Here is a 26,646-nt window from a genome sequence, read left to right on the forward strand (position 1 = left end):
AGGCACACAGAAAAGACTTCATGATGGGTAAAAGCCAAGATCTCTCTCAAGATCTTTGTAATCTTATCGTTGAAAAAGCATTTTGATAGGAATGGTTATAGGCACATTTCAAGAATGCTAAATGTTCCTTTGAGCACTGTGGGGGCCATTATCCAGAAATGGAAAGAGCATCACTTCACCATAAACCGGCCACGATCAGGTGCTCCACGTAAGATCCCTGTCCGAGGAGTCCAAAGAATAATCAGGAGATTTTTTCAAGACCCAAGAATCACTTGGGCAGAACTTCAGGAAGACCTTGCATCAGCAGACACTGTTGATTCAAAAAAAACTATAAGCAATGCACTGAACCGCAATGGCATCCATTCACGCTCACCATGCAAGACTCCATTGAACAAAAAGCATGTTGAGGCTCGATTAAAGTTTGCGAAAGAACATTTGGAGAAGCCTGTGGATAATTGGGAGACCATAATATTGGTTGGTCACTGCGGGCAGGTTCAGGGATGTTTTCTGCCAAGGGTGGTATGGTGGCAGTAGTACCATCTGAAGAGGGCAATAAGATGATGACAGCTTCAAGTTTTTTTTGAAAGATTTCTTGTTTGAATTGTGAGTTTTGGTTGGTCCTCTCATTCAGGTTCAGTTTCCTCAAAATTATCAGATCCAAACAGTTCTGCAGTTGAATCCAAAATTCTTGATGGTATGTGAGCTGAGTCACCAGTAAAATCCATGTCAGATGCATCTCTATCACAGTCACTTTCTATTGCATCTTTCTCTATCCTAGGGACCACTGCTATATTACAAATTGCAGGCTCTGGATCATCAGTTTCAAGTTAATCCAAAACTTGACTTAAAGTCAGTCTGAAAGAGAGTTCATAAAAATAACACAGAATTACATATAAGGAACAAAGACTCCCTGTGTAATACCACCGGTCACTATTGTAACCAACATCATTTTTCTTCAGTTTTACAACAGAATTAAACATGTATTAATTTAATTTCAATGTGTATGTATAGATAACCCTTTCATGATGATATGCGCAAAAAAATAAAAGTTATTCAAAAAGGAACTTGGTATTCTTACCTTACATTTTCATTATATATGAACATATGCTTCATAATATGAGTTACTTTTTAATTCTACACAAACATATGCATGGAAAAATTGTGGTCACAATTGTGACCAGTGGGATTAAATGGGTTAATCTATGCAGAAGTTATTCTACTCCAACTGAAGGGAGGAATAATAACTTTATTGTATTAAATTTCCCCCTAAAAATATTTGAAGTGCTCTCATAACCACATACAGTGGGATAAATGCAATATCTTTATATAATTTTACAGAAAACCATTTGAAGTTACACAAAAAGCTGCTGTTTGTGACAAATATTGTTATTTATATTGTTTTTCATATGATGAAACAACAAATTTTCTTTTTTTATGTAGTAAACACTGTCTTTGAAAGTGGATAACTCTGGTTCTGTGTGGCTATCTGTGCTATCTGAGGCAGCTCATGCTCAAGTTACACATACGTTTATAAAATAAGATTTTTACCTCATTATTCATTTGACAATTGTTGGATATGTGATGATAAAAGAAACAAAAATAAAAATGGGGCGGGATAGTGTAAATTATGTTTAAATAACTATCTTACAGTAAAATTAGAGACTCTAAGCTTTCAAACTGTATCTTATATGTGGTACTGGGTCCATGACAGACCATTATAAATTAAAGGAATATTTTATATTAAGTCATAATAAGTAATTTTAGACCCGGTACAGGGTCCGCAGAGTTAAATAAGTTAAGACACTAAGATTACACAGAGATTCTAACTTTATTTTGTGTCTTTAGGCCCCTAGAGTCAAGGTATGTGTTAACCTTGAGAGTCGCTTCTTTATTTCCAAATACAATGACGTTGACTAGTGTAGTATGATAAGTTTAATACCATTCTTGGTCAACATAATGACATGAAAAACTTAATAGTTAAAAGTTTTGCCCCATTCCAACTGTTATTTTCATCAATACCCTAACATATAGAATCAATGGGGATGTAGTCATTGGGTCACATTGCATAGTACACTATGCTAATGACAGAAGATTTTTGTACAAAATCTGATGGAAACAATGGAGAATATGTCAGTATTTCTCATATATATTAAATCTGTGGACTAAAACTACAAATGGATGTAATATTGTGAATGCTTAGCATGGACACTAGAGCAGCGTGAGCACGTCTGGAGTTATGACTGATGCACTGATTCATAATAAAAGTTTAAACTCTGTTAAGAATGTACAGGTTGAGATATGCAGTTGTCCCACAAAATATAGTATTTATTTCCTAAAACAGCTATCAAATATCAAAATCTACACCTTTTGACCCATTCTTGTCTGAGGGCAACTTTGATAAACTTTTTTGAAACACTTTAAATGCTGACTAGTGTAGTTTGACAACTTTAATACCATTCTTGGTCAATACAATGACATGATAAATGAATAGTTTGTAAACAAAAACACGTCGGGCCTGGCCACATTAGATCGGTTGGCTTAAAGAGTTACTAAACCCTAAACCAACTTTTTTGGTTAATGATCTATTAGAATGATGCTTTACTAGTGCTTTTCATTGATTTTAGTAACTTTTTTGACATTTGGATATAAAGTGTTTCAATACTACAATATATGGTGTAAAAATGTCTGAGTGCTGCCCTCTTCAGGTTGAACGGTGGCTACTGCAGTTGAATTTTCCTATTGGATGATGGGTCCAAAAAATGACTCATGACGTAAGCAGGTTCAAGCTCACCACGCCCTTGTTACGAACACACACTTGGTACGAGCTTAGTTCGTCCCCTCTATCTCCGTGGGGATCTGCCCACTTTTCTTGCATTTTTTCAAAAATTGCCAGTGAGTGGAGTCAGGCTCTGACCAGGGGTTTAGTTACGCTTTAACTGAACAATGTCTGTGAAAAGGACAACAGAATCAGCAAAGCCTGCAATTTAGTTCCATGTTTTTTTGATACAGAGTGATTGCGGCCAGGGCCGGAGTGGGGCCACTTTTCAGCCCGGGAGTTTCAGGCCCAAGACCACCATGGAATCATGGTGGAATTCCAAATTAGCCCTTTTGCAAATTGGACAAATGAAGCAACAGTTCAGTACTAACTTTTGTGTAGTTTTTATTAATACCATGGTTCAACAAATTATGTAAATGTTAATATTAATTAAATAACAATATACTTATTCACTACAAAAAATAATTATAATAATTAAAATAAAATAATAATAAAAAGTAATTTCACTTCATACAAAGATCAACTAGAGTTTTGTTATCAATAATAAACTGCACAATATAGTCTATTAATCGCCATGTATAGGCTGATACACAAAAGGCTAATATTTTGATTAATTTTTATATTTTGCTTGTGATACATTGTATTGTATCTACATACCAACACTGCAAAAAAATGACTTTCTTACTTAGTATTTATGAATTGTTAATGAAAAAAGTAAACTCATTTCAAGAAAATTTTTCTTATTCTATTGGCAATTTTTTGCTTGTTTTAAGCACTAGTTTACTTAAAGTTTATATTTATTACTTATATCTATACTTATTTTCCTAGGTTATTTTGCTTATCAAGACAATACATCTTAATTTAAGAATTTTTTGATATTTTACCTGAAAACAACACAAAAATAATGAGTAAGAAAGTCATTTTTTGCAGTGAAGATTCATTTTTCATATCAGTTAAAATGTATTAATTAGTTGATGTACATATTAGAATAATTTATATAATATATTTTAAGTCAAAAGTCACACTGATACCATTTAATCACACAGCCTAACTAAATAACATTCAACATGAATAACATGTAGTTTTCAAAACTTCATGAACAAAGAATGCAACCCTTTGCAAAAATATCTGTTTTGTTACCAGGGCCGCCTTAACCTAATGTGAGGCCCCGGGGCTAAGAGGTTTTGTAGGCCCCCCTTCCCCTCGATTTATAGTCTAATTTTTTTTTTTTTAAAGTGTAATATCTAGGTAATCTACATCACAAAATGCATTAGTTTCTTTCGAGACATACAACTGTGAGTTTTCCCTCTTTGAGCCAGAAAACACCATAATATTGTTATTAACATATCACTGAGCCCACTTGAGCATAAACACAAGACACTTTATTTAACAACCACACACAGCAACATGTGGTGATAATAAAACCAAAATGTGTGAAAGTATATATGTTTATAAGCTTTATATTTATATAGTTTTTGGAATATACAAATTTGCAGAAAATTGCCACTCATAACTAAATGCTCACCACAGTTTTAAAAATATAATAAGTTAAAGTTAGTTTTAAAGTAAAAATGCATTAATGATAACAAAAGATAAGTCTTTATAGACAGAATCTTGTTAAATGCATTAATGATAACAATTGATAAGTCTTTATAGACAGAATCTTGGTTTTTAATCAGTTATTTATTTTGTAGGCTATTGAAGATATAGGGCTCTATTTTAACGATCTGAAACGCAAGTGCGAAGCGCAACGCGCAAGTGAGTTTGTGGGCGGATCTTGGGCGCTGTTGCTATTTTCCCGGCGTGAGAAATAACTCTTGCGCCGGGCGCAAATCAATAAGGGGTTGGTCTGAAGTAGGTTCATTATTCATAGGTGTGGTTTGGGCGTAACGTCAAATAAACCAATCAGAACGCTAGCCAACATTCCCTTTAAACGCAAGGGCGCAAGTTCCATGGCGGGATGCTATTATTATGACGGATTTACCAGGCGCACGCCAGGAGCGGTTCACAGCCGAGGAGACCGACGTCCTTGTACGGGGGAATCCCACGCTTGCCAGCATAAATCGGGCACGCCGTGTAACGGGAGGTGGATCTGCCTCAGGACTTGACGCCAGCAGAGGACATCGCTGCGTCCACCCTCACCGCTGAAAGGGTTTGGGGGCTTTGAAATCGGACCCAAGAAACGCAAGCAAGGTCCAACCCCAAAGTACTCTTACAAATCAAGTTCATATACATTAAGGTTTCTTATGAAAACATTTTAACTATTATTTACATAAAATAAACGTAATACAGCCACACAACAAAGTTATGAAAATATTTTAATCGTTATTTGCATGAGAATAAATAAAAACTATCACCACAATGCTCACCACTATGATTCCCCTTATCTCGTGTATTAATATTTTTAAGTGTAACAATTTATGATTTGCAAAAATAACTGTTGCATCTGTGTAGATTAGATAAGCAAAGTGTATGCGCGTTGTGCACGTTATACATTATGGTCAAGCATGCGCCCTTAAAATAGCATAATGAACCACGCGCAACGCGCCACTGACTTTAGACTAGTTTTTTTTGGTTAGTAGCGCAATTGTTTTTTGAAACTGCAAAATAGCATAAGAGATGGTTTGCGCCGCAACACGCCTCCTTTTTGCGCTGAACCGCCCAGGGAGCGCAAGTTCATTCCCTAGTTTGCTGACCTGCATCTGTGGAGGGAAAAACCCCGCTGTGCGCCGGCGCAAAATACGAATGATACATGCGTCACTGACAAAGTCAATTGCGCTGGGTGCAAGATAGGGCCCCATAGTATGCATTGTATTTAGTATTTAAGCATACATAAGCATGTAAAACGACCAAGTATGAATATGCACAAGACAGACAGGGAACATACCTGTATATAAGATCTTTAGATAATGAGATTATAATGGTGCTATCAGGGGATGATCATTTGAGATGGTTTTGTCGCTCTTTACTTTCTTAGACTTGCACCTTTACCGTTGCGTCTCTTTCTCGTCTTTCTAAACCAACAGATGTATGTACTGTGAGCTAACGTCGCGTCAAACATCGCTCCAGCTGCGCACGCGTCACTGATATAAACGCGAGTAAACTTAAACTTTATAACAACTAACAGCATTATGTGCGGGAACTCCTTTCTTAATTTAGCGGCACAGTTTCTTGTGCACTTTTGGAGAGACTTCTGCATGCCAGAGACTCAGACAGCTGTACGAGCACAGAGAGAGCGAACGAGCGAGCGCGCGCACGAAAGAGAGAGAGACCTGCACCTCACTAGTGCTTATTATGACATTTCAGAAATTACTCTTTCATTTGTTGGTGGATTATTTCCTGTTTCTCTGTCATACTCAGTCTAACGTGCAGGAATGTCAAGTTGACAACGCGCACTTAATTACATTACGCGGAATAAAAAATATGTTACGTCTGACATTTTATTTCACGTTAAGTTACAACGGACCAATCAGCAGCCATGTAACGTTCAATTAGAGTGATTGACAGAAAACCTGACAAGTTACAAAACAATATGACCTTTTCAGCTCATCATGAACGCAAACTTGGGAGGCCCCTGGGCTTCAGCCCAGGTAAGCCCGTGCATTAAGGCGGCCTTGTTTGTTACTGAGAAGAGTTTCAGCACAGACAATTTTTTACTGTGCCTTCACGGTGACATGCCTCTATGATTCTAGGTCAGGTGCTGTAGTTTTTTTTCCTACTTGTCATTATTAAATTGAGAACAAATTATGTTTTGTGGCACTGTACCATTTAAGCCCGTCTGTAAATAATTATGAAAATAATTGGCTCTACAAAGTAATTTATGATGTATTTATTTTTAATTTTGAATATGTATAATTTTGTGTATAGTTTAATAAAATCATGCATGTTACCTGCAACAAATCAATTACAACCTATAAACTATTGTGATTGTATACCAACTGTTGCTGCTGACCTAAGATCAGCAGGGAATCTCTATGGCTAATTTAAAAGACATGTATAGTTTACTGATATGTTGAAGGCTACCTTTTGTTGTAAATTGAGTCTTTTGGGGTATCTTAGGGCTAGAATTAGTCAAGGGAGTTGTATGATTCTTTGGTTCACAACATCCTATTCTGAAAGTTTGATCAGTTGTACATAAGGACATGTGTAATAAATGCATAGAGAGTTAAGTACAATAGGTAGACAATGGTATTAGCCGAATAATTAAGTTGCTAATGCTAATCATTACTAGGCATATCTCTCTTTACCGGTCGCCACTTCTGTTTGTCCTCTTGAAAATAAATAGGTAATCTTGGCACATTTGGCAGCATCCTCCTCCAATGTCTTTCTTTTCTTCAACCCGGCTTTTACAGCCCCTCCTGGCCTCTTCCTGTCACCCATCCTTCCTGAAACGCTTTCCGTTACGGTAGGGCAAGCCCAGCCTACCTGAAAAAAGTTTTGGAAATACGCGCTATGGACCGAACCAACTCTATGGGAGGGGTAGGGGGAACTCACTCACATGGTACAACCCATGCAGAGGCTGCGCACTGCGGTGTCAGAATGCAAAACGTGTGTAGTGTTTTTTAAGAGAAGATACGCTCACTAATGTGACATGTAAAAAAAAATGTCCCAATAGTGGGAAAATCTCCCGGTTCTCCCGATTACCCCATGAAGAAGGAAAAAAAACGGGGGCAGCAACTCCTTTGTTTACATAAGACTCTGTTTAGGTCCGTCTACACTGCGGCACAACCCCAGAGTTTTACCACACCCAAAACAAGTGCCTTTGATCAGTTTTGAAGTGTATGATTGAAACCCTACACAACGTCCATTTAGTAAGTAGGGTGCTAGGACAACTTTTGTGATTTAATTGTTAAAACATAAATATATGTAGAATATCAGTGTTGCTGACGTGACTTGACATTTTTATTTAACCACAAAGTGGACACAGGTAGATGTATTATGGCTGAATTGTGATCTTTATTCGTTTTTTTCTTCAGTCAATTGGTCTGATCATCATACGAACAGACTTCATAGAGTAAAAACCACCCCCATAATCGGCCCAAAATATGCCGTCCTGAAACTTGCTGCGATAAACTCCTCCTGAGTACCACACACCATTCAAATTGGTTTGACCACAAGAATTGTACCACCAACCACCTTTATGGAAATCAGCACAGTTACCTGAAAGAAAAATTAACATCCAATAAACAATCAGGCAAGAAGAAGAAAAGTCCATGTCATAATGTCAAGAGTTTAATTTAAGCTGATATATGTAAGTCATACTGGAGCTTTTGCAGCTGCCGCTATTAAACCCAGCTATTTGTGTTTTGCCACTCATTCATCCCGGGGGGTTGTTTTTGCGTGTTTACGTTGTAAAAATGACATCGATGCATCTTGTGTCTTATATGAGTGACTATTATCATCAATTTAAGTCAAATGTTTTGTCATCTGCCAGGTGAAATGTCAAATAAAGGCCTAGTAATTATATAATGATGGAGTGATATCGAATGAAAAGTAATAGCACATCTCATTTCAGCAAGCCACAATCATTCATGTCTGTAAAACAAATGCTATAAGGATGAATAATAAGTCAACCTTTAAATATCCTAGGTTAACAACCATTAGTATAAATTGCAATAAATTTGGTATATTTAACCACCTATGAAAGCATCCTTGTCATGGTCCAGTGTAGTGAACTGTTTGCCGTTGTGACTGGTTAAGGAGTCTCCAGCATTGCCTTGGTAGAGACCCAGCCGCAGACGGTAAGATTGACTCTCTGGTTCCAGGTAAAAGCTGTTATACGCTGCATAAACCTTTTTATCCATCCAGTCCTTCAGTTCCACCAGTAACTTGTACTCTTCCTGTTTGCCCAGACTGTAAATGTTTTCCAGACCCAGCCAATATTCACCGTCTACATTGCCAAACCCCTTCTGGAGTGAACAAGAACAGAGAAGCTTGAGTGTTTCAAACAGGAAAGAGGATTTGTTTATGGATGCATATTCCACATTGGAATTGTATGTATAAATAAATAAAAGTCATTGTATGCACACCACTAATATTATTGTTTTATTAGCCAGTTTGAAATTGGGAAATTCATTGTGTAATCTCTTTGTTGACTTTGATGACAAAACTTTGGCAACATTTTGAACAACTTGTCGTTTCAGGGATGACTTACTAAGACAAATAAAAAGAGAATTACAAAAATCCAGGCAGGTGGAAATACAAGCATCTATCATCATCTACATCTCCACCATAGACACAACTGGCCTCAGTTTGGACATTGAATACACACATTTTACTCCAAGATGGCGCCAGTGTTTGAGGCATGCCATCTGCTAAGTGTTTTGTTTGTTCTTATATACATATCTCCTACTTTTATTCGTCACTGCTCCTCCCTACTGGTTTATGACCGTTTTCAACTCTTAGACATTAGATATTCTATAGAACATCTATCAAAAGATGGATTGGGAGGATTTGATTATCATTCAACCAAACGCTTGGCGAAGATACCTGACTTCCTGTGCCGTTACCCCTGTGCTTTAACGAGGAAACGCCGAAATCGCCGGAGGCGCGGGAAGCGTGGAGGAGTTGCAGTAAGACTGAAACTGCATTTTATGCTCCAGCGGGCATCTGATGGATGTCTGTTGTGTCAAGTGGAAAGTGGCTGGCGTGTCTCATGGCGCTCGCCAGAGCGAATGTATCGGATGATTTATCCTACGTGGTCAGTTTCTGTTCCGTTGTGTTCACCTGAGCGAGTGCACTGGAGGATTCATTCTGCGTGGTTGGTTGGCGGCTGTCACCCTTCTGCTGATGTCTCGCCTCGGATACGACGCAGAAATGTGAACTTTAACAATCATAGACAACTTCCGCCGCATTCAGACAGCCAGCGATGTTGTCGCTGTGTGTCGCTTGTCTCTTTCAATGAGGCGTTTCTAAATCTGCTTGTCATAAACAAATGAGTACGATCCACTCCAGTAACTGACGAGAGAAGGATGACGTGAACTCCACTGCTTCGTTCTCATTGGTAGTCGCTCCCGAAAGTCGCTCAACATTTGCATAAAGTTAAACTTTTCTTAACTTTCTCGCGCCGCTGGACACGCCCATACGGTCGCCAACGGTCACTTTCGCTCGTGTCGCCGGAAGTCGCCAGGTTTCCATTGAAATGAATGAGATCGCGTCGCTCTGCTACTGCTTGTCGTTGGCTGTCTGAATGGGGCGTTCGTCAACAGCCACAACGGAGCTCAGAGCAGGTCTTATCCAAGATGGCACTGACAAATGCTCAATCCCTGGTAAATAAGACTTTCATTCTAAATGACTTTGTTCTCTCAAATGATTTGGACATGTTATAAGTTACTGAGACATGGCTGAAACCTGGAGATTTGGCGCCATTGACTGAACTGTTACCACAGGATTATCAATTTTTAAACTCCCCTCGGACTACGGGACGGGGTGGAGGATTAGTTTCCGTTTTTAAAAACAAACTTTCATGTCTTTGTCCACCAATGTTTTAAAAAGCTTTGAATTACAGCTATTCAGACTAACTGTAGAAAATGCTGTTGTGGTGGCACTTATATATCGCCCTCCGAAATCCACAACAGATTTTATTGGTGAATTTGCTGAACTTTTAAGCGAACTTGTAACACAATATGATAGATTTTTAATACTTGGTGATTTTAATATTCATATTTGCTGTGGTACTGATTCTCTGTCAAAGGAGTTTGTAAATCTGATGGAATCATTTGAAATCTCTCAATGGGTAGATGGCCCTTCTCATGTACAAGGTCACACACTAGATCTGATTTTAACGCACGGACTTTCTGTTTCTGATATAACAATGAGTGAACTTAATTTTTCAGATCATAAGCCAATAATTTTTTCCATACCTTTGGTCTCTGAGTCAATTCCAATGCATAAGCCAGTACATTGGTCTCGGACACTAAATCCAACTGCTATATCTAGCTTTTCTCAGATGTATAAAAACATTTGTGATAATGAATCTTTAGACAGCTCTGTCCACACTATTGACTTGGATGAACATTTTAACCGTTTTAACTCTACATGTATAAGCATCTTAGATTCTGTTGCTCCACTTAAACCCAAACGCTTAAGGAAAAAAACGGAGCCTTGGTTGAATGAGACTGTAAATAGTTTTAGACGGTTATGTAGACAGGCTGAAAGAAGATGGAGAAAGCATAGACTTCAGGTGTTTTATGAATTATTGAGAGATGCCTTATCTAATTTTCAAAAGGCAGTTAAGAAGGCAAAATGTCAGTATTTTTCACAAATAACTGAAAAATATAGACAAAAACCAAAGTTAATTTTTTCAACTATAAATTCTGCCTTAAATCCATCTATTAAGGCATATCCGGTACCTTCCCACCTAAATGGTGATGATTTTCTAAGATTTTTTTCCAATAAGATCGAAAATCATAGGCCAGGTATTGATAAAATTCAGAAAAATTCGGATTCTGAAAACACTCAGTCTATGCTACCTTCATGCTCCTCATTCTGTCATGAATTTAATACTATCTCTATTTCATATTTACATGATATTATTACCCACCTCTGGCCAACAACTTGCTCACTTGATATTATCTCATCTCGTAATTTAGTACAACTTTTTGACACATTAGGACCAAGCTTACTTACCATTATCAATAAATCACATAAGTAGTTGTAACGGGGGAGCATTCGTCAAACTTTTATGACCCCCTCCCCCACCCGGTGACAGTTGCTGTCTGACAGGTCGTTTTTATGACCCTTTGACAGGGGGGCGGGACCATCAATCAAAATCTGTACAAGTTGTCAACTTTAGACAGAAAGTATTTAATGGTTTTATTGCCGGTCATTTAGAGTGATTGTTTTTCCTGAGTGTGTTTTATGTCAAGCGTATGGTGTCATGTTTAATGACGGCTCGTGTTTGTGACATTTGCTGTTTATTGACATTTGATGTCAGATCTCAACCATCCTCCCTCCTTTGCTCGCCCCGTGCGCTTCTCACCACTGCGTGTCACACCGCGGGTGTGTTGTTGAATCTACAGTTTTGCAACAGCATAAGTTTATTTAAAGGCAATCACTAATCATATATATATATATATATTAGATGTACCTGGCTATGCTTAAAGCCGATGTTTTCTATCGAGCTATAGTTTCTGATCAGACACAAAGTCTGAACTAAATAAAATTTTAAACGGTTCACGAAGTCCGGGAATCTTTTCATGACATGGTCTACAGTTTAACGCGTATTAAAGATCCAGCGGTGTCTGACAAAGCGTCGGGTGATTGTTCATATCTGTCATTTAAAATAAAGTTAATAAATGTAATTCTGTCCACTATGGCAAAATAGGAATTTATTTTAGATTTAGACAAATCATGAACAATGCTATGATTAAAACATTTGTTTGTAACATCACAAGTTATTTAATGAAATATTCCGTATACGTGTATAGTTTAAGCAATGATCTGAGCCATAACCTTCGGAGCCGGCAATACTACAATCTTTAGACGAAAGTCTAAACTAAATACAATTTAAACGATTCATGAGTTCCGTGAATCTTTTCATAAACTGCACTATAGTTTCACGCGTATTAAAGATCCGGCGGTGTCTGACAAAGCGCCGGGTGAGCGTTCATATCTGCCATTTTAAAATAATATTAATAAATGTAATGCTGTCCACTATGGCAAAATAGGATTTTATTTTAGATTTACGGGAAACTTTAACCAAGTCTCTGATTAAGACATGTGTATACGTGCACAGATGGTGACAGAGAAACTTATATATGACGTTAATAAACTTTTAAATGTTTTTAAGAAGTATTCACCCCATTTTGGGGTTTTATTTTTAATTAAAGGCTTCTTAAAACATGTGTGATTATGTGTATATTATACAAAGAGTCTTATATTGTCTGCTCTGACAAAAATAAAGTATTATTTAGATTTAGGTCAATTGACTGCGTGTATCTTATAAATACAACTTGATAATACGTTTGTTTTGTCAAGAGACTTTTTTAAAGTCACGCAAGAATAAAATCTTTTAGTTGTAATGGTAAACATTAAATATACTATTATCTATTTAACTATAAGCTATATTTTTCTGATCAACCTCAAAGTTTTTGATGTTGAGCTTATGACCGTGTGTGATAGATATTTCACAGCAGGGTCGGTTTGTAATCTAGGTAGAGTCTTTTAAAACTATAGTGGTAAAATGTAATATGGACACTCTGTCAAAAATAAAGCATTTGTTTGTAACAAATTATTTAATGAAATACGCAGTATGTGTATAGCAATGAACAGTGCCAAAACCCCCGTAGGTCGACATTTCTTTAGACTAAATCCTATTTATTTTAAACTATATAAAAGTTTAATCTTTTCAGACATAGTATTCTGATCACAACATTAGATCGCGCTCCGGCGTTTACAAACATACGCGGATGAATGTTCATATCCACCGTTAAGAAACTTTTAAACGATTAAAAACACTTTCATATCATCTTCTGGGTTTTGTTTTAAATTAATGATATCTTAAAACCAACTGGGAATATGTGTTTATTACACAATAAAATGTAATTCTGTCCGCACCGGTATAATAGGGGTTTTATTTTAGATTTGGGACTTTCTTTAACCAAGTCTCTGATTAAAACATGTGAATGCGTGCACCAAAGTTGTCAGATAACGTAGACTGAGGCGCACATATATCTGGTGTTAAGAGCCTTTTAAACGTTTTAAGACATTTCACACCCTATTTTGAGTTTAATTCATTAATGTCATCTAATATCAAAGTGTGTACATGTCTATTTACGATAAATGTAACACGGTACGTATTGTCAAAATAAAAGGTTTCTTGAACATGTTATTCCAGTGTGTGGTTCTTGTCTTGCGAGTGTTCGACATATTTAGTGATGTGGAAAAAGTTTGTTGTTTGGACGAACAGTTTCAGTCTCTCTCTCTCTCTCTCTCTCTCTCTCTCTCTCTCTCTCTCTATCACCAGTCCGCTATCAACCAGCAGACAACCCCCCAGATGTCTGGACAGAGGGAGTGTTGGTAAAATAAAAGAAACTCAGCCCCCATTGACAAAAAGTAATAGGTTTTATTTTAGATTTCAGGCTTCATTACTCAGATACAGATTAAAGCATGTTATTTCTTATTCATAATTTAAAGAAACTTAGAAGTTTTAAGACATTTCATCACACATCCTATGATGACATAAACCCTTGTGTTAGCCCTTAGAGGACAACAAAACGGGTGCAAATATTATTTATCAACGTTTGATGTTGTTATAAACCAGGTTGTCACATACGTGACAACAATCATTGCTTTAAAGACAAAACATTTAACAAATTTGACATTTTGTTAAACATGGTTGTGTGCGTCCATAAACACAACAGCAGTTAGGACATGGCTCTACATAATATTAAAATCACGGGCTTACGTTAAATAGGTAAACCTTAATTTTTTACTAAATAAAATAAAAATAAACTATTTGAACATACTATCTGATATTAGGTTAGGTTTAAGATCGTAACATCGTAAAACCCCCAGCGGATATGGTGCGTGCGTGTATGTGTGTGTGTGCGTGTGTGCAATGGCTGTTATCACGTGGTGCAGACCAAACGACCAACGCTGCGGGGGATGTGAAGCGAAGAATGTTCTGTATAGATGAGAAGTTTTTCCTTCTGAACACAGCACCTTTACCAAAAACGTAACCCCGGATTAACACATCACAGAACAATTTGAACAACCGTGTCGGATTCGTACACACCAGAGGACTGTTTTATGTTTTGCAGAAACTGTGGAAACTTTTGATGCTGCAAAGGTGTCCGAATTCGCAAACAAACTATCAAACGCAACGCGGCGGAAACAGTGGACACGAGCCTTTTGTTGCTGAGAAGGCGATTGAACTCAGAAACCAACAAGCAAGTAAAGTTGTCTACGAAACTACAGATTCTTGAAAAAGATGGCACAAAGATCATTCGAACGACTACGCAATGGCCAGATGGGTTATGTGTACGGGACCGACCTTTTTAAAGATATGCTTAAAAAGAACTACAAGCGCGAGATGTCCAATCTACTATGTACTGTGATATACAAAGAAGCCAATGTGTGCATGCCTCCAAACTATTGCGAAGCGAGCGCCGGTCGTGTAACCAGACTCAAGGAAAAAACAGATGGTGTGAAAATTATAGATGACTCTTTTCAATAACATGGTACAGACAGTTGTACAGGCCCAAGAGGAACCCCCGTGTGATTATTAGAAAGGCCCTAGAGATATTTTATGAATGTGACGAGGCCGAGTTCTACATCATCAATATCATACTTATGGCGGCTTTTGTAATTGACGTATGCATTGATATCCTTGTAAAGAAACGAGAAATTAATGTGTGTGAAATCATAGAAAATGCCGTAGATTTCATGTTTGAAAAGGGTCTTGGATCATGCATGCACTATCTATGGTATCTAGATAATATCATAACGGTTAATGATGACTAAAAAACCAAACCTGTGAGCCAATGGTATATTTTACGCAAGTTTTACAGTTGTTTTTTAGTTTTACCAAAAGTTTTAATCTGATTTTATTTTTTACTCAACATTATGATTGATAAACCATGTCCGTCAACAAATGTATACTTTAACAAAAACTACGTTCTAGTAGTTTCAATGTATGGTAACTGGTGGTTTTTCATCATTGATTTTGTATACTGCTTATGTTTTTGTATGTTTTGCTGTACCGGTTTCATAAAAACAAAATATACAAGGATTTTTTTGGTCTTAATGTCTGTTGCTACCATAAGATACAAACATTAGAACATTTAGACATCTTGTTCAGACAACGTGTGACGTTGCTCATTCTTCATATGTTTTGCAACACCACACAGAGAAACGTGAAAGATTAATAGAAATTACATGTGACTACATCACATGTCTTTCAGAGGCGTAAAATAAAGTCACCAATGTTAGTATGGGATGCTAAAACAGCACAGGCACAAGCTGATCCTAATTTTGATACCTGACGTCTGTCACATAGTCAAAGCTCATATACTTCATGTCTCTACGAATCCTGACAGAGTTTTAGTTTCATATACACAACACATCAAATGTAAACCACGGTAAACTAAATACATTTGACAGCAAAGATCTCTAATTTTCTGACAACCCCCAAAAAAGATGATGGGGTCATCATCAAACATCACTCACTTTTTAGGTAGCGAAAGGTTTTTGTTTATTTTAGTTTAACTCGACACTGAAATTTTAGTTAAGCACACAGAAATGCACAGATTTTACGTTTTAAGTATACATGTGTACATCACATTGCGATTTCAGTCTCAACTAGATCGATGATCTATCAATATTAGCTACAAATGTTGTTAGTATGCTTGCTCTGATTTCACAAAACATCCATATACATTCAAAACCTAGGGGTTCAACGCCTTAAAGTCATCAATTTTATTTCGTACACATCAACCACACCAAAATTTTTAGAATGTGCAAACTGTTTTACTTCGTTTTAAACATGTTTGTGCGGTTTCGGTCTAGATTTTATAGAAAACTTCAGAACATGACACCGTTTTAACATTTACAAAATGATGAAATATTTTACTTTTAAATGGCTCCCATGAGTATGTGTTGCTGTGACAAATACTTTTGATTGTTTGGAAATTATATGAATGCAGAGAAACAACGCAAAAGTTTTGAACTTTAACATAATTTATATGCGTCCTGATTTTTAAAAACAGTAAGCTGTAATGTTTCTTACACACAGATCTAAACACATCACAAGTCTCAATGTTTAATAACATAAAAACCTGTATGCAAAGGTTTGTTGGCGTATTTTTAGACACAATCTGTTTATTTTCATCTTTAAACAAATGTGTATGACAAAAGTTGTTCTGTCTGAACTGACACTAAGGATCGATGCCGAAATGTTAAATCTAAATATTTGCAAAACAACCTTCACCGTCATATAGATGTTTTCAATCTAATGGTACCTGATTAAATGTGACCATACTATTTCAAACATTACCAAGTTGTAGATGGTTGTGACTCAAGTTACAAAGGTTTTAACAAACATTACTGTTTGTCACGGTGTGTTTCATCGCATTGCTGATGTATGCAACAGACTCTCAAGTTTTATGTTAAAAGGATTACTAAAAATAAAAACCTAAGCATTCTGTATTATGTTGGTGCTGATGATTTTACAAGTTTACAGCTTCAAACATTTTTGCTATATTCGCTGTGAAAGATTTAGTAAATAAATCTAAAACATAAACAGTGTTGAGGCGGTCCCTTAATCTTCTAACACGATTTTCAAGAGATTACCAACATGTATGATGTACTAACTGTCAGGGGATCTGTGATATTATTTTCTGAAGTAATTAGCTATCTAAGGGGGCTACTGCACAATAACTTATGCGATAAAGAGTTTGTTACATAACCTATAGAAACGAAACAAGATAAATTACAAAGTCACTGGCATGAGGTTTACACTTAAACAAATCACGCAGATGTTTAAAGTGAAGTTGTTACGCCCAGAGAGGAATGTCCCTAACTCCAGGACTCCTATCTCCGCCTATCCATTACAGTCATTAAATCGGCGCCAGTATGATTCATTCAAACACAATCGCCTAACAAGTTTCAAGAAACTATGGACTCCTACTGCTACACCAACACATTCGCGCTACCCCACCCCAGAGCAATTATGAGAGAACCTGCAGCTGGACCTGTGCACTCAATAAGTCCACCATAGTATCTGATGGCGGACCATCAACCTACAACAACAACACAACCCTTTGTACGGCTCAAGTAATGTCTGATGATGTTCCAATGGACCGGTGCCCCCAAGAAGGATCCGACAATGCCTGATGAATCGATATACATTGCGTGTATCGATTCCACAGACTGTTTGGCTTCAAGATCATGAAATAGTCGTAGTGATACATCTGTTACAAACTTGATGACAAAAAGCTAATGGCGATCTATAGAATATTTAGAGACTATTACCTGTGTGGTTTGTGTGTATTTACAATATCAAATAATAATCAAATTGCTGTTTGTGAAATGAACCGGTCGTGAAAAACGTTGTGATATTTCTAAACTACAATGATAACATATGATGTATTTCTTTTACTTGATGAGAAATAAAAAAACATGTACCACATTAAACATCTGCGTGATTTATTTAAGTGTAAACCTCATGCCAGTGACTTTGTAATTTATCTTGTTTCGTTTCTATAGTTTATGTAACATTTGTCAAACTCTTTATCGCTTAAGTTATTGTGCAGTAGCCATTAGATAGCTAATTACTTCAGAAAATAATATCACAGATCCCCTGACAGTTAGTACATCATACATGTTGGTAATCTCTTGAAAATCGTGTTAGAAGATTAAGGTAACTCTTCAACACTGTTTATGTTTTAGATTTATTTACTAAATCTTTCACAGCGAATATAGCAAAAATGTTTGAAGCTGTAAACTTGTAAAATCATCAGCACCAACATAATACAGAATGCTTAGGTTTTTATTTTTAGTAATCCTTTTAACATAAAACTTGAGAGTCTGTTGCATACATCAGCAATGCGATGAAACACACCGTGACAAACAGTAATGTTTGTTAAAACCTTTGTAACTTGAGTCACAACCATCTACAACTTGGTAATGTTTGAAATAGTATGGTCACATTTAATCAGGTACCATTAGATTGAAAACATCTATATGACGGTGAAGGTTGTTTTGCAAATATTTAGATTTAACATTTCGGCATCGATCCTTAGTGTCAGTTCAGACAGAACAACTTTTGTCATACACATTTGTTTAAAGATGAAAATAAACAGATTGTGTCTAAAAATACGCCAACAAACCTTTGCATACAGGTTTTTATGTTATTAAACATTGAGACTTGTGATGTGTTTAGATCTGTGTGTAAGAAACATTACAGCTTACTGTTTTTAAAAATCAGGACGCATATAAATTATGTTAAAGTTCAAAACTTTTGCGTTGTTTCTCTGCATTCATATAATTTCCAAACAATCAAAAGTATTTGTCACAGCAACACATACTCATGGGAGCCATTTAAAAGTAAAATATTTCATCATTTTGTAAATGTTAAAACGGTGTCATGTTCTGAAGTTCTCTATAAAATCTAGACCGAAACCGCACAAACATGTTTAAAACGAAGTAAAACAGTTTGCACATTCTAAAAATTTTGGTGTGGTTGATGTGTACGAAATAAAATTGATGACTTTAAGGCGTTGAACCCCTAGGTTTTGAATGTATATGGATGTTTTGTGAAATCAGAGCAAGCATACTAACAACATTTGTAGCTAATATTGATAGATCATCGATCTAGTTGAGACTGAAATCGCAATGTGATGTACACATGTATACTTAAAACGTAAAATCTGTGCATTTCTGTGTGCTTAACTAAAATTTCAGTGTCGAGTTAAACTAAAATAAACAAAAACCTTTCGCTACCTAAAAAGTGAGTGATGTTTGATGATGACCCCATCATCTTTTTTGGGGGTTGTCAGAAAATTAGAGATCTTTGCTGTCAAATGTATTTAGTTTACCGTGGTTTACATTTGATGTGTTGTGTATATGAAACTAAAACTCTGTCAGGATTCGTAGAGACATGAAGTATATGAGCTTTGACTATGTGACAGACGTCAGGTATCAAAATTAGGATCAGCTTGTGCCTGTGCTGTTTTAGCATCCCATACTAACATTGGTGACTTTATTTTACGCCTCTGAAAGACATGTGATGTAGTCACATGTAATTTCTATTAATCTTTCACGTTTCTCTGTGTGGTGTTGCAAAACATATGAAGAATTAGCAACGTCACACGTTGTCTGAACAAGATGTCTAAATGTTCTAATGTTTGTATCTTATGGTAGCAACAGACATTAAGACCAAAAAAATCCTTGTATATTTTGTTTTTATGAAACCGGTACAGCAAAACATACAAAAACATAAGCAGTATACAAAATCAATGATGAAAAACCACCAGTTACCATACATTGAAACTACTAGAACGTAGTTTTTGTTAAAGTATACATTTGTTGACGGACATGGTTTATCAATCATAATGTTGAGTAAAAAATAAAATCAGATTAAAACTTTTGGTAAAACTAAAAAACAACTGTAAAACTTGCGTAAAATATACCATTGGCTCACAGGTTTGGTTTTTTAGTCATCATTAACCGTTATGATATTATCTAGATACCATAGATAGTGCATGCATGATCCAAGACCCTTTTCAAACATGAAATCTACGGCATTTTCTATGATTTCACACACATTAATTTCTCGTTTCTTTACAAGGATATCAATGCATACGTCAATTACAAAAGCCGCCATAAGTATGATATTGATGATGTAGAACTCGGCCTCGTCACATTCATAAAATATCTCTAGGGCCTTTCTAATAATCACACGGGGGTTCCTCTTGGGCCTGTACAACTGTCTGTACCATGTTATTGAAAAGAGTCATCTATAATTTTCACACCATCTGTTTTTTCCTTGAGTCTGGTTACACGACCGGCGCTCGCTTCGCAATAGTTTGGAGGCATGCACACATTGGCTTCTTTGTATATCACAGTACATAGTAGATTGGACATCTCGCGCTTGTAGTTCTTTTTAAGCATATCTTTAAAAAGGTCGGTCCCGTACACATAACCCATCTGGCCATTGCGTAGTCGTTCGAATGATCTTTGTGCCATCTTTTTCAAGAATCTGTAGTTTCGTAGACAACTTTACTTGCTTGTTGGTTTCTGAGTTCAATCGCCTTCTCAGCAACAAAAGGCTCGTGTCCACTGTTTCCGCCGCGTTGCGTTTGATAGTTTGTTTGCGAATTCGGACACCTTTGCAGCATCAAAAGTTTCCACAGTTTCTGCAAAACATAAAACAGTCCTCTGGTGTGTACGAATCCGACACGGTTGTTCAAATTGTTCTGTGATGTGTTAATCCGGGGTTACGTTTTTGGTAAAGGTGCTGTGTTCAGAAGGAAAAACTTCTCATCTATACAGAACATTCTTCGCTTCACATCCCCCGCAGCGTTGGTCGTTTGGTCTGCACCACGTGATAACAGCCATTGCACACACGCACACACACACATACACGCACGCACCATATCCGCTGGGGGTTTTACGATGTTACGATCTTAAACCTAACCTAATATCAGATAGTATGTTCAAATAGTTTATTTTTATTTTATTTAGTAAAAAATTAAGGTTTACCTATTTAACGTAAGCCCGTGATTTTAATATTATGTAGAGCCATGTCCTAACTGCTGTTGTGTTTATGGACGCACACAACCATGTTTAACAAAATGTCAAATTTGTTAAATGTTTTGTCTTTAAAGCAATGATTGTTGTCACGTATGTGACAACCTGGTTTATAACAACATCAAACGTTGATAAATAATATTTGCACCCGTTTTGTTGTCCTCTAAGGGCTAACACAAGGGTTTATGTCATCATAGGATGTGTGATGAAATGTCTTAAAACTTCTAAGTTTCTTTAAATTATGAATAAGAAATAACATGCTTTAATCTGTATCTGAGTAATGAAGCCTGAAATCTAAAATAAAACCTATTACTTTTTGTCAATGGGGGCTGAGTTTCTTTCTCCCTCTGTCCAGACATCTGGGGGGTTGTCTGCTGGTTGATAGCGGACTGGTGATAGAGAGAGAGAGAGAGAGAGAGAGAGAGAGAGAGAGAGAGAGAGACTGAAACTGTTCGTCCAAACAACAAACTTTTTCCACATCACTAAATATGTCGAACACTCGCAAGACAAGAACCACACACTGGAATAACATGTTCAAGAAACCTTTTATTTTGACAATACGTACCGTGTTACATTTATCGTAAATAGACATGTACACACTTTGATATTAGATGACATTAATGAATTAAACTCAAAATAGGGTGTGAAATGTCTTAAAACGTTTAAAAGGCTCTTAACACCAGATATATGTGCGCCTCAGTCTACGTTATCTGACAACTTTGGTGCACGCATTCACATGTTTTAATCAGAGACTTGGTTAAAGAAAGTCCCAAATCTAAAATAAAACCCCTATTATACCGGAGCGGCCATAATTACATTTTATTGTGTAATAAACACATATTCCCAGTTGGTTTTAAGATATCATTAATTTAAAACAAAACCCAGAAGATGATATGAAAGTGTTTTTAATCGTTTAAAAGTTTCTTAACGGTGGATATGAACATTCATCCGCGTATGTTTGTAAACGCCGGAGCGCGATCTAATGTTGTGATCAGAATACTATGTCTGAAAAGATTAAACTTTTATATAGTTTAAAATAAATAGGATTTAGTCTAAAGAAATGTCGACCTACGGGGGTTTTGGCACTGTTCATTGCTATACACATACTGCGTATTTCATTAAATAATTTGTTACAAACAAATGCTTTATTTTTGACAGAGTGTCCATATTACATTTTACCACTATAGTTTTAAAAGACTCTACCTAGATTACAAACCGACCCTGCTGTGAAATATCTATCACACACGGTCATAAGCTCAACATCAAAAACTTTGAGGTTGATCAGAAAAATATAGCTTATAGTTAAATAGATAATAGTATATTTAATGTTTACCATTACAACTAAAAGATTTTATTCTTGCGTGACTTTAAAAAAGTCTCTTGACAAAACAAACGTATTATCAAGTTGTATTTATAAGATACACGCAGTCAATTGACCTAAATCTAAATAATACTTTATTTTTGTCAGAGCAGACAATATAAGACTCTTTGTATAATATACACATAATCACACATGTTTTAAGAAGCCTTTAATTAAAAATAAAACCCCAAAATGGGGTGAATACTTCTTAAAAACATTTAAAAGTTTATTAACGTCATATATAAGTTTCTCTGTCACCATCTGTGCACGTATACACATGTCTTAATCAGAGACTTGGTTAAAGTTTCCCGTAAATCTAAAATAAAATCCTATTTTGCCATAGTGGACAGCATTACATTTATTAATATTATTTTAAAATGGCAGATATGAACGCTCACCCGGCGCTTTGTCAGACACCGCCGGATCTTTAATACGCGTGAAACTATAGTGCAGTTTATGAAAAGATTCACGGAACTCATGAATCGTTTAAATTGTATTTAGTTTAGACTTTCGTCTAAAGATTGTAGTATTGCCGGCTCCGAAGGTTATGGCTCAGATCATTGCTTAAACTATACACGTATACGGAATATTTCATTAAATAACTTGTGATGTTACAAACAAATGTTTTAATCATAGCATTGTTCATGATTTGTCTAAATCTAAAATAAATTCCTATTTTGCCATAGTGGACAGAATTACATTTATTAACTTTATTTTAAATGACAGATATGAACAATCACCCGACGCTTTGTCAGACACCGCTGGATCTTTAATACGCGTTAAACTGTAGACCATGTCATGAAAAGATTCCCGGACTTCGTGAACCGTTTAAAATTTTATTTAGTTCAGACTTTGTGTCTGATCAGAAACTATAGCTCGATAGAAAACATCGGCTTTAAGCATAGCCAGGTACATCTAATATATATATATATATATGATTAGTGATTGCCTTTAAATAAACTTATGCTGTTGCAAAACTGTAGATTCAACAACACACCCGCGGTGTGACACGCAGTGGTGAGAAGCGCACGGGGCGAGCAAAGGAGGGAGGATGGTTGAGATCTGACATCAAATGTCAATAAACAGCAAATGTCACAAACACGAGCCGTCATTAAACATGACACCATACGCTTGACATAAAACACACTCAGGAAAAACAATCACTCTAAATGACCGGCAATAAAACCATTAAATACTTTCTGTCTAAAGTTGACAACTTGTACAGATTTTGATTGATGGTCCCGCCCCCCTGTCAAAGGGTCATAAAAACGACCTGTCAGACAGCAACTGTCACCGGGTGGGGGAGGGGGTCATAAAAGTTTGACGAATGCTCCCCCGTTACAACTACTCACATAGTCCAGGGATTTTCCCAGCTGATCTCAAAAATGCTTTGGTAATTCCATCAATTAAAAAACCAGACCTTGACCCTGCAGTTTTGAATAATTATAGGCCTATATCAAATTTGCCTTTTATCTCAAAAATTTTAGAAAAAGTTGTATCAAATCAATTACACACTTAGAGTTGATTTTAAAGTTCTTTTATTTGTTTATAAGAGTCTAAATAACTTAGCCCCCCTTAATCTATCTGAGCTTTTAGAGCAGTACAATCCTCCCAGAAATCTCAGGTCAGGTGCACAGCAACTTTTAACTATACCACGGTACAGATTAAAACATAGAGGTCAAAGTGCCTTTGCCATTGCGGGCCCGACATTATGGAATAGTCTGCCTAACCACGTACGTTCTGCATCTTCCCTGTCAGTTGTTAAATCTCGCTTGAAAACATATTTTTACTCAGTTGCTTTTAATAATCTGTAACCTGTTTCTTAACTTTCCTTGTTTAATTTATTGTGTGATATTTTATTGTTTTGTAAAGCACATTGGTCAGCTTGGCTGTATAAATGGTGCTATATAAATAAATTTTGACTTGACTTGACAGTTTGGCAATCTTTCTCAACTAATGAAAAGACGAAGGATAGGTAGAACCAAATCAGATTTGTGGCCCAGATTTGCCAATTTGCTACATATTGATTGTTATTTAGTACTACAAAATGAATAATTGTGAAAAGGGCTATAGACATTTAAATTGAATGATATTGATTAAAAAAATTGCTGAATTTATGTTTTGAAGTTATGAATATATTTTAATTTTGAATGTGAGTTGCATACAATTCTCAATTTTATAGATCGAGGAAGGATCAGAAAAGAACATATTTTTGTTTTACTTTAAGTGCTTTTTATTTTATTGACTTTTTTATAACACTTAGTTTGTTCTGCTACACTTATTTTATTGCTAAAATAATTTCACTTGATGTGATTTAAGAAAAAGGAGAGTGTCATATATTTACTGAAAAGAAATAGTTCTTCTGCATAAGTAGGCTACCATACCTGTTACAGTCATTCATCTCACAAATGTGAAAGAATGTGTTTAAAAAGTATATTCTTATACCTTATAGCTATCCCAGTTCCTGAAGAAATTGACAGATCCATCTTTCCTGCTCTGGATAACTGTCCAGCCTCCTCTGTCCACATCATGTTCACACCAGGCCTGTACAGACCTCTCACTTCCATCAGGCTTCAAAAGATAAATTCCACTGGTGTCGTGTCCTGCCAGCATCGCCTGCAAACAGTCACGAAAGGGACCTGAGGAAACACAAAAAGCAAGTATGAATAACCATACGCGTACATATGCAGTCGTTTCTTGGTTCTAGATTGCTAACACGCCAAAAACCCAGTAGTTTCACTAATACTTCAGGAACTACTAAAAGGTTGAGTAAGATGAGTAAGTACTGGACAACCAGTCTGATCTTATGGTGATTTATGCGTATTTATTATACGTATATAGATAATTTGTATGAATTTGTACAAAGTGAATCGTACCAAAACATATGATTATTAGAGAAAAAATGTAAACCCCACCCTAAACCCAACATCATTGAGGGGAAAGCAAATCATTCAAAAACATGGTTGTATGAAGCCACCTCATAAAATATGTGCGAAGGTTCTCCTACTAATCTATACTGCTGTATCAGAACAATAAAACCAGTCACTGTTTTCTAGCTCATGCACATCTTTGCATGCATCTTCAGCACATACATGTATAGCTGTTAACATACAGAACCTAATTGCTTTTTAACCACTAATCTTGTGCTTTATTTAGGAAGGCCAAAGGGTTTGGCCCTCGTCATTCTGTCAGCAGATAATTTATTAAGTGTTACCATCCAAACTGAAGTTGCCCCGCGGTTGAGGTTGCGGGTCTAGGGCGCTTCCTGTAGGTGCTGGAGCTGTCCTAGAACTACGGTCTCCTTGAAAGGCCCAACTGTGACTCCTCTGAATCTCATTGGAAAAACGAGGCACATAAACCGGGATATTCTCTGGCACAACCTGTACAAGAGGCGGAGGTAGTGGCTCTCTTCTGTGATTTTCATAAACTTGCAGGCATCTCTCCTCCAAAGCCCCGATCAGCACCGACTGGTTATTGACCACGGCGGCCAACGCAGAGAAGCGCGCTTCCAGCTCTCTGTAGTGGGCGGAAAGTCGAAAGGCCTCAGACGTGGCATTGAGGATTCGGCCCTCCAGCTGGGCCATCTCTAATGAATTATCACGCTTGCGAATTATTTCGTGGAGTAGCTGCATGTACAACTGAGTAACACGGGAGTTCATGTTGCGCGACTCTTTGCGCAGAAGTTTCATTTCGTTGACCATATTTCCATCCACGTCCACAACTAACCGCAGCGTGTCCATTTCACGCCTCTGCTTGGTCAGGCTCTCCCGAACATCAGCAATATCCATCTGTGTAATACGCTCCTTGTCAGGGAGAGAAGGGCCCTGGCTTGCACAGATTGGTCCTGTAATTTTCTGCTCTGGGACCAAGAAAGTATAAGAGCACTTTTTATTAGCCCTGCCGCCCAATTCGTCCTCAGCAAGCCTCCGTCTTCGGGTCAAGGCGGGCCCTCTGTGTGCACTATAGCTTTGGGTACATGTGAGGAGACAAAGAAGTGCACAAAAGATCCAGGCATGTGGACTCATAGCAGCTCTTCTCATCATTACAGATCTGGCCCTGAGACAAAAAGGGCAAAACAAATGAAAGTGTGCAAAGTTTCCTGCACGTTCAGTAAATTTGTGCTGGCCATTTTAGAAAGTCATTAAAGACAAAATTCAAGTATACCCGCCCGAAAATGACATGCAGTAAGTTTGCAGACTTACTGTATCTTACTCTGAAACTGTGTAGTGAGCATAGTGATGATGTATGCCTCAATGAA

General features: G+C 36.8%; 1 protein-coding gene across 1 annotated transcript in view; it reads right to left on the minus strand.

Annotated features, from left to right (window-relative positions):
- Positions 1-5,508: 5,508 nt before the first annotated feature.
- Positions 5,509-26,646, minus strand: part of angptl1b (angiopoietin-like 1b) — a 37,476-nt gene continuing 16,338 nt past the window's right edge. Inside the window, exons 2-5 of the mRNA XM_065272932.1 lie at positions 25,603-26,444; positions 24,834-25,027; positions 8,415-8,685; positions 5,509-7,936 (exon numbers count right to left, since the gene is read on the minus strand). Coding sequence (XP_065129004.1) covers positions 7,749-7,936; positions 8,415-8,685; positions 24,834-25,027; positions 25,603-26,431 — 1,482 coding nt within the window. The 5' untranslated portion in view covers positions 26,432-26,444 and the 3' untranslated portion in view covers positions 5,509-7,748. The remainder of the gene's footprint in view (positions 7,937-8,414; positions 8,686-24,833; positions 25,028-25,602; positions 26,445-26,646) is intronic.

The sequence above is a fragment of the Paramisgurnus dabryanus genome, chromosome 6 (genome assembly GCF_030506205.2).
Source record: "Paramisgurnus dabryanus chromosome 6, PD_genome_1.1, whole genome shotgun sequence".
Taxonomy (NCBI): Eukaryota; Metazoa; Chordata; class Actinopteri; order Cypriniformes; family Cobitidae; genus Paramisgurnus; species Paramisgurnus dabryanus.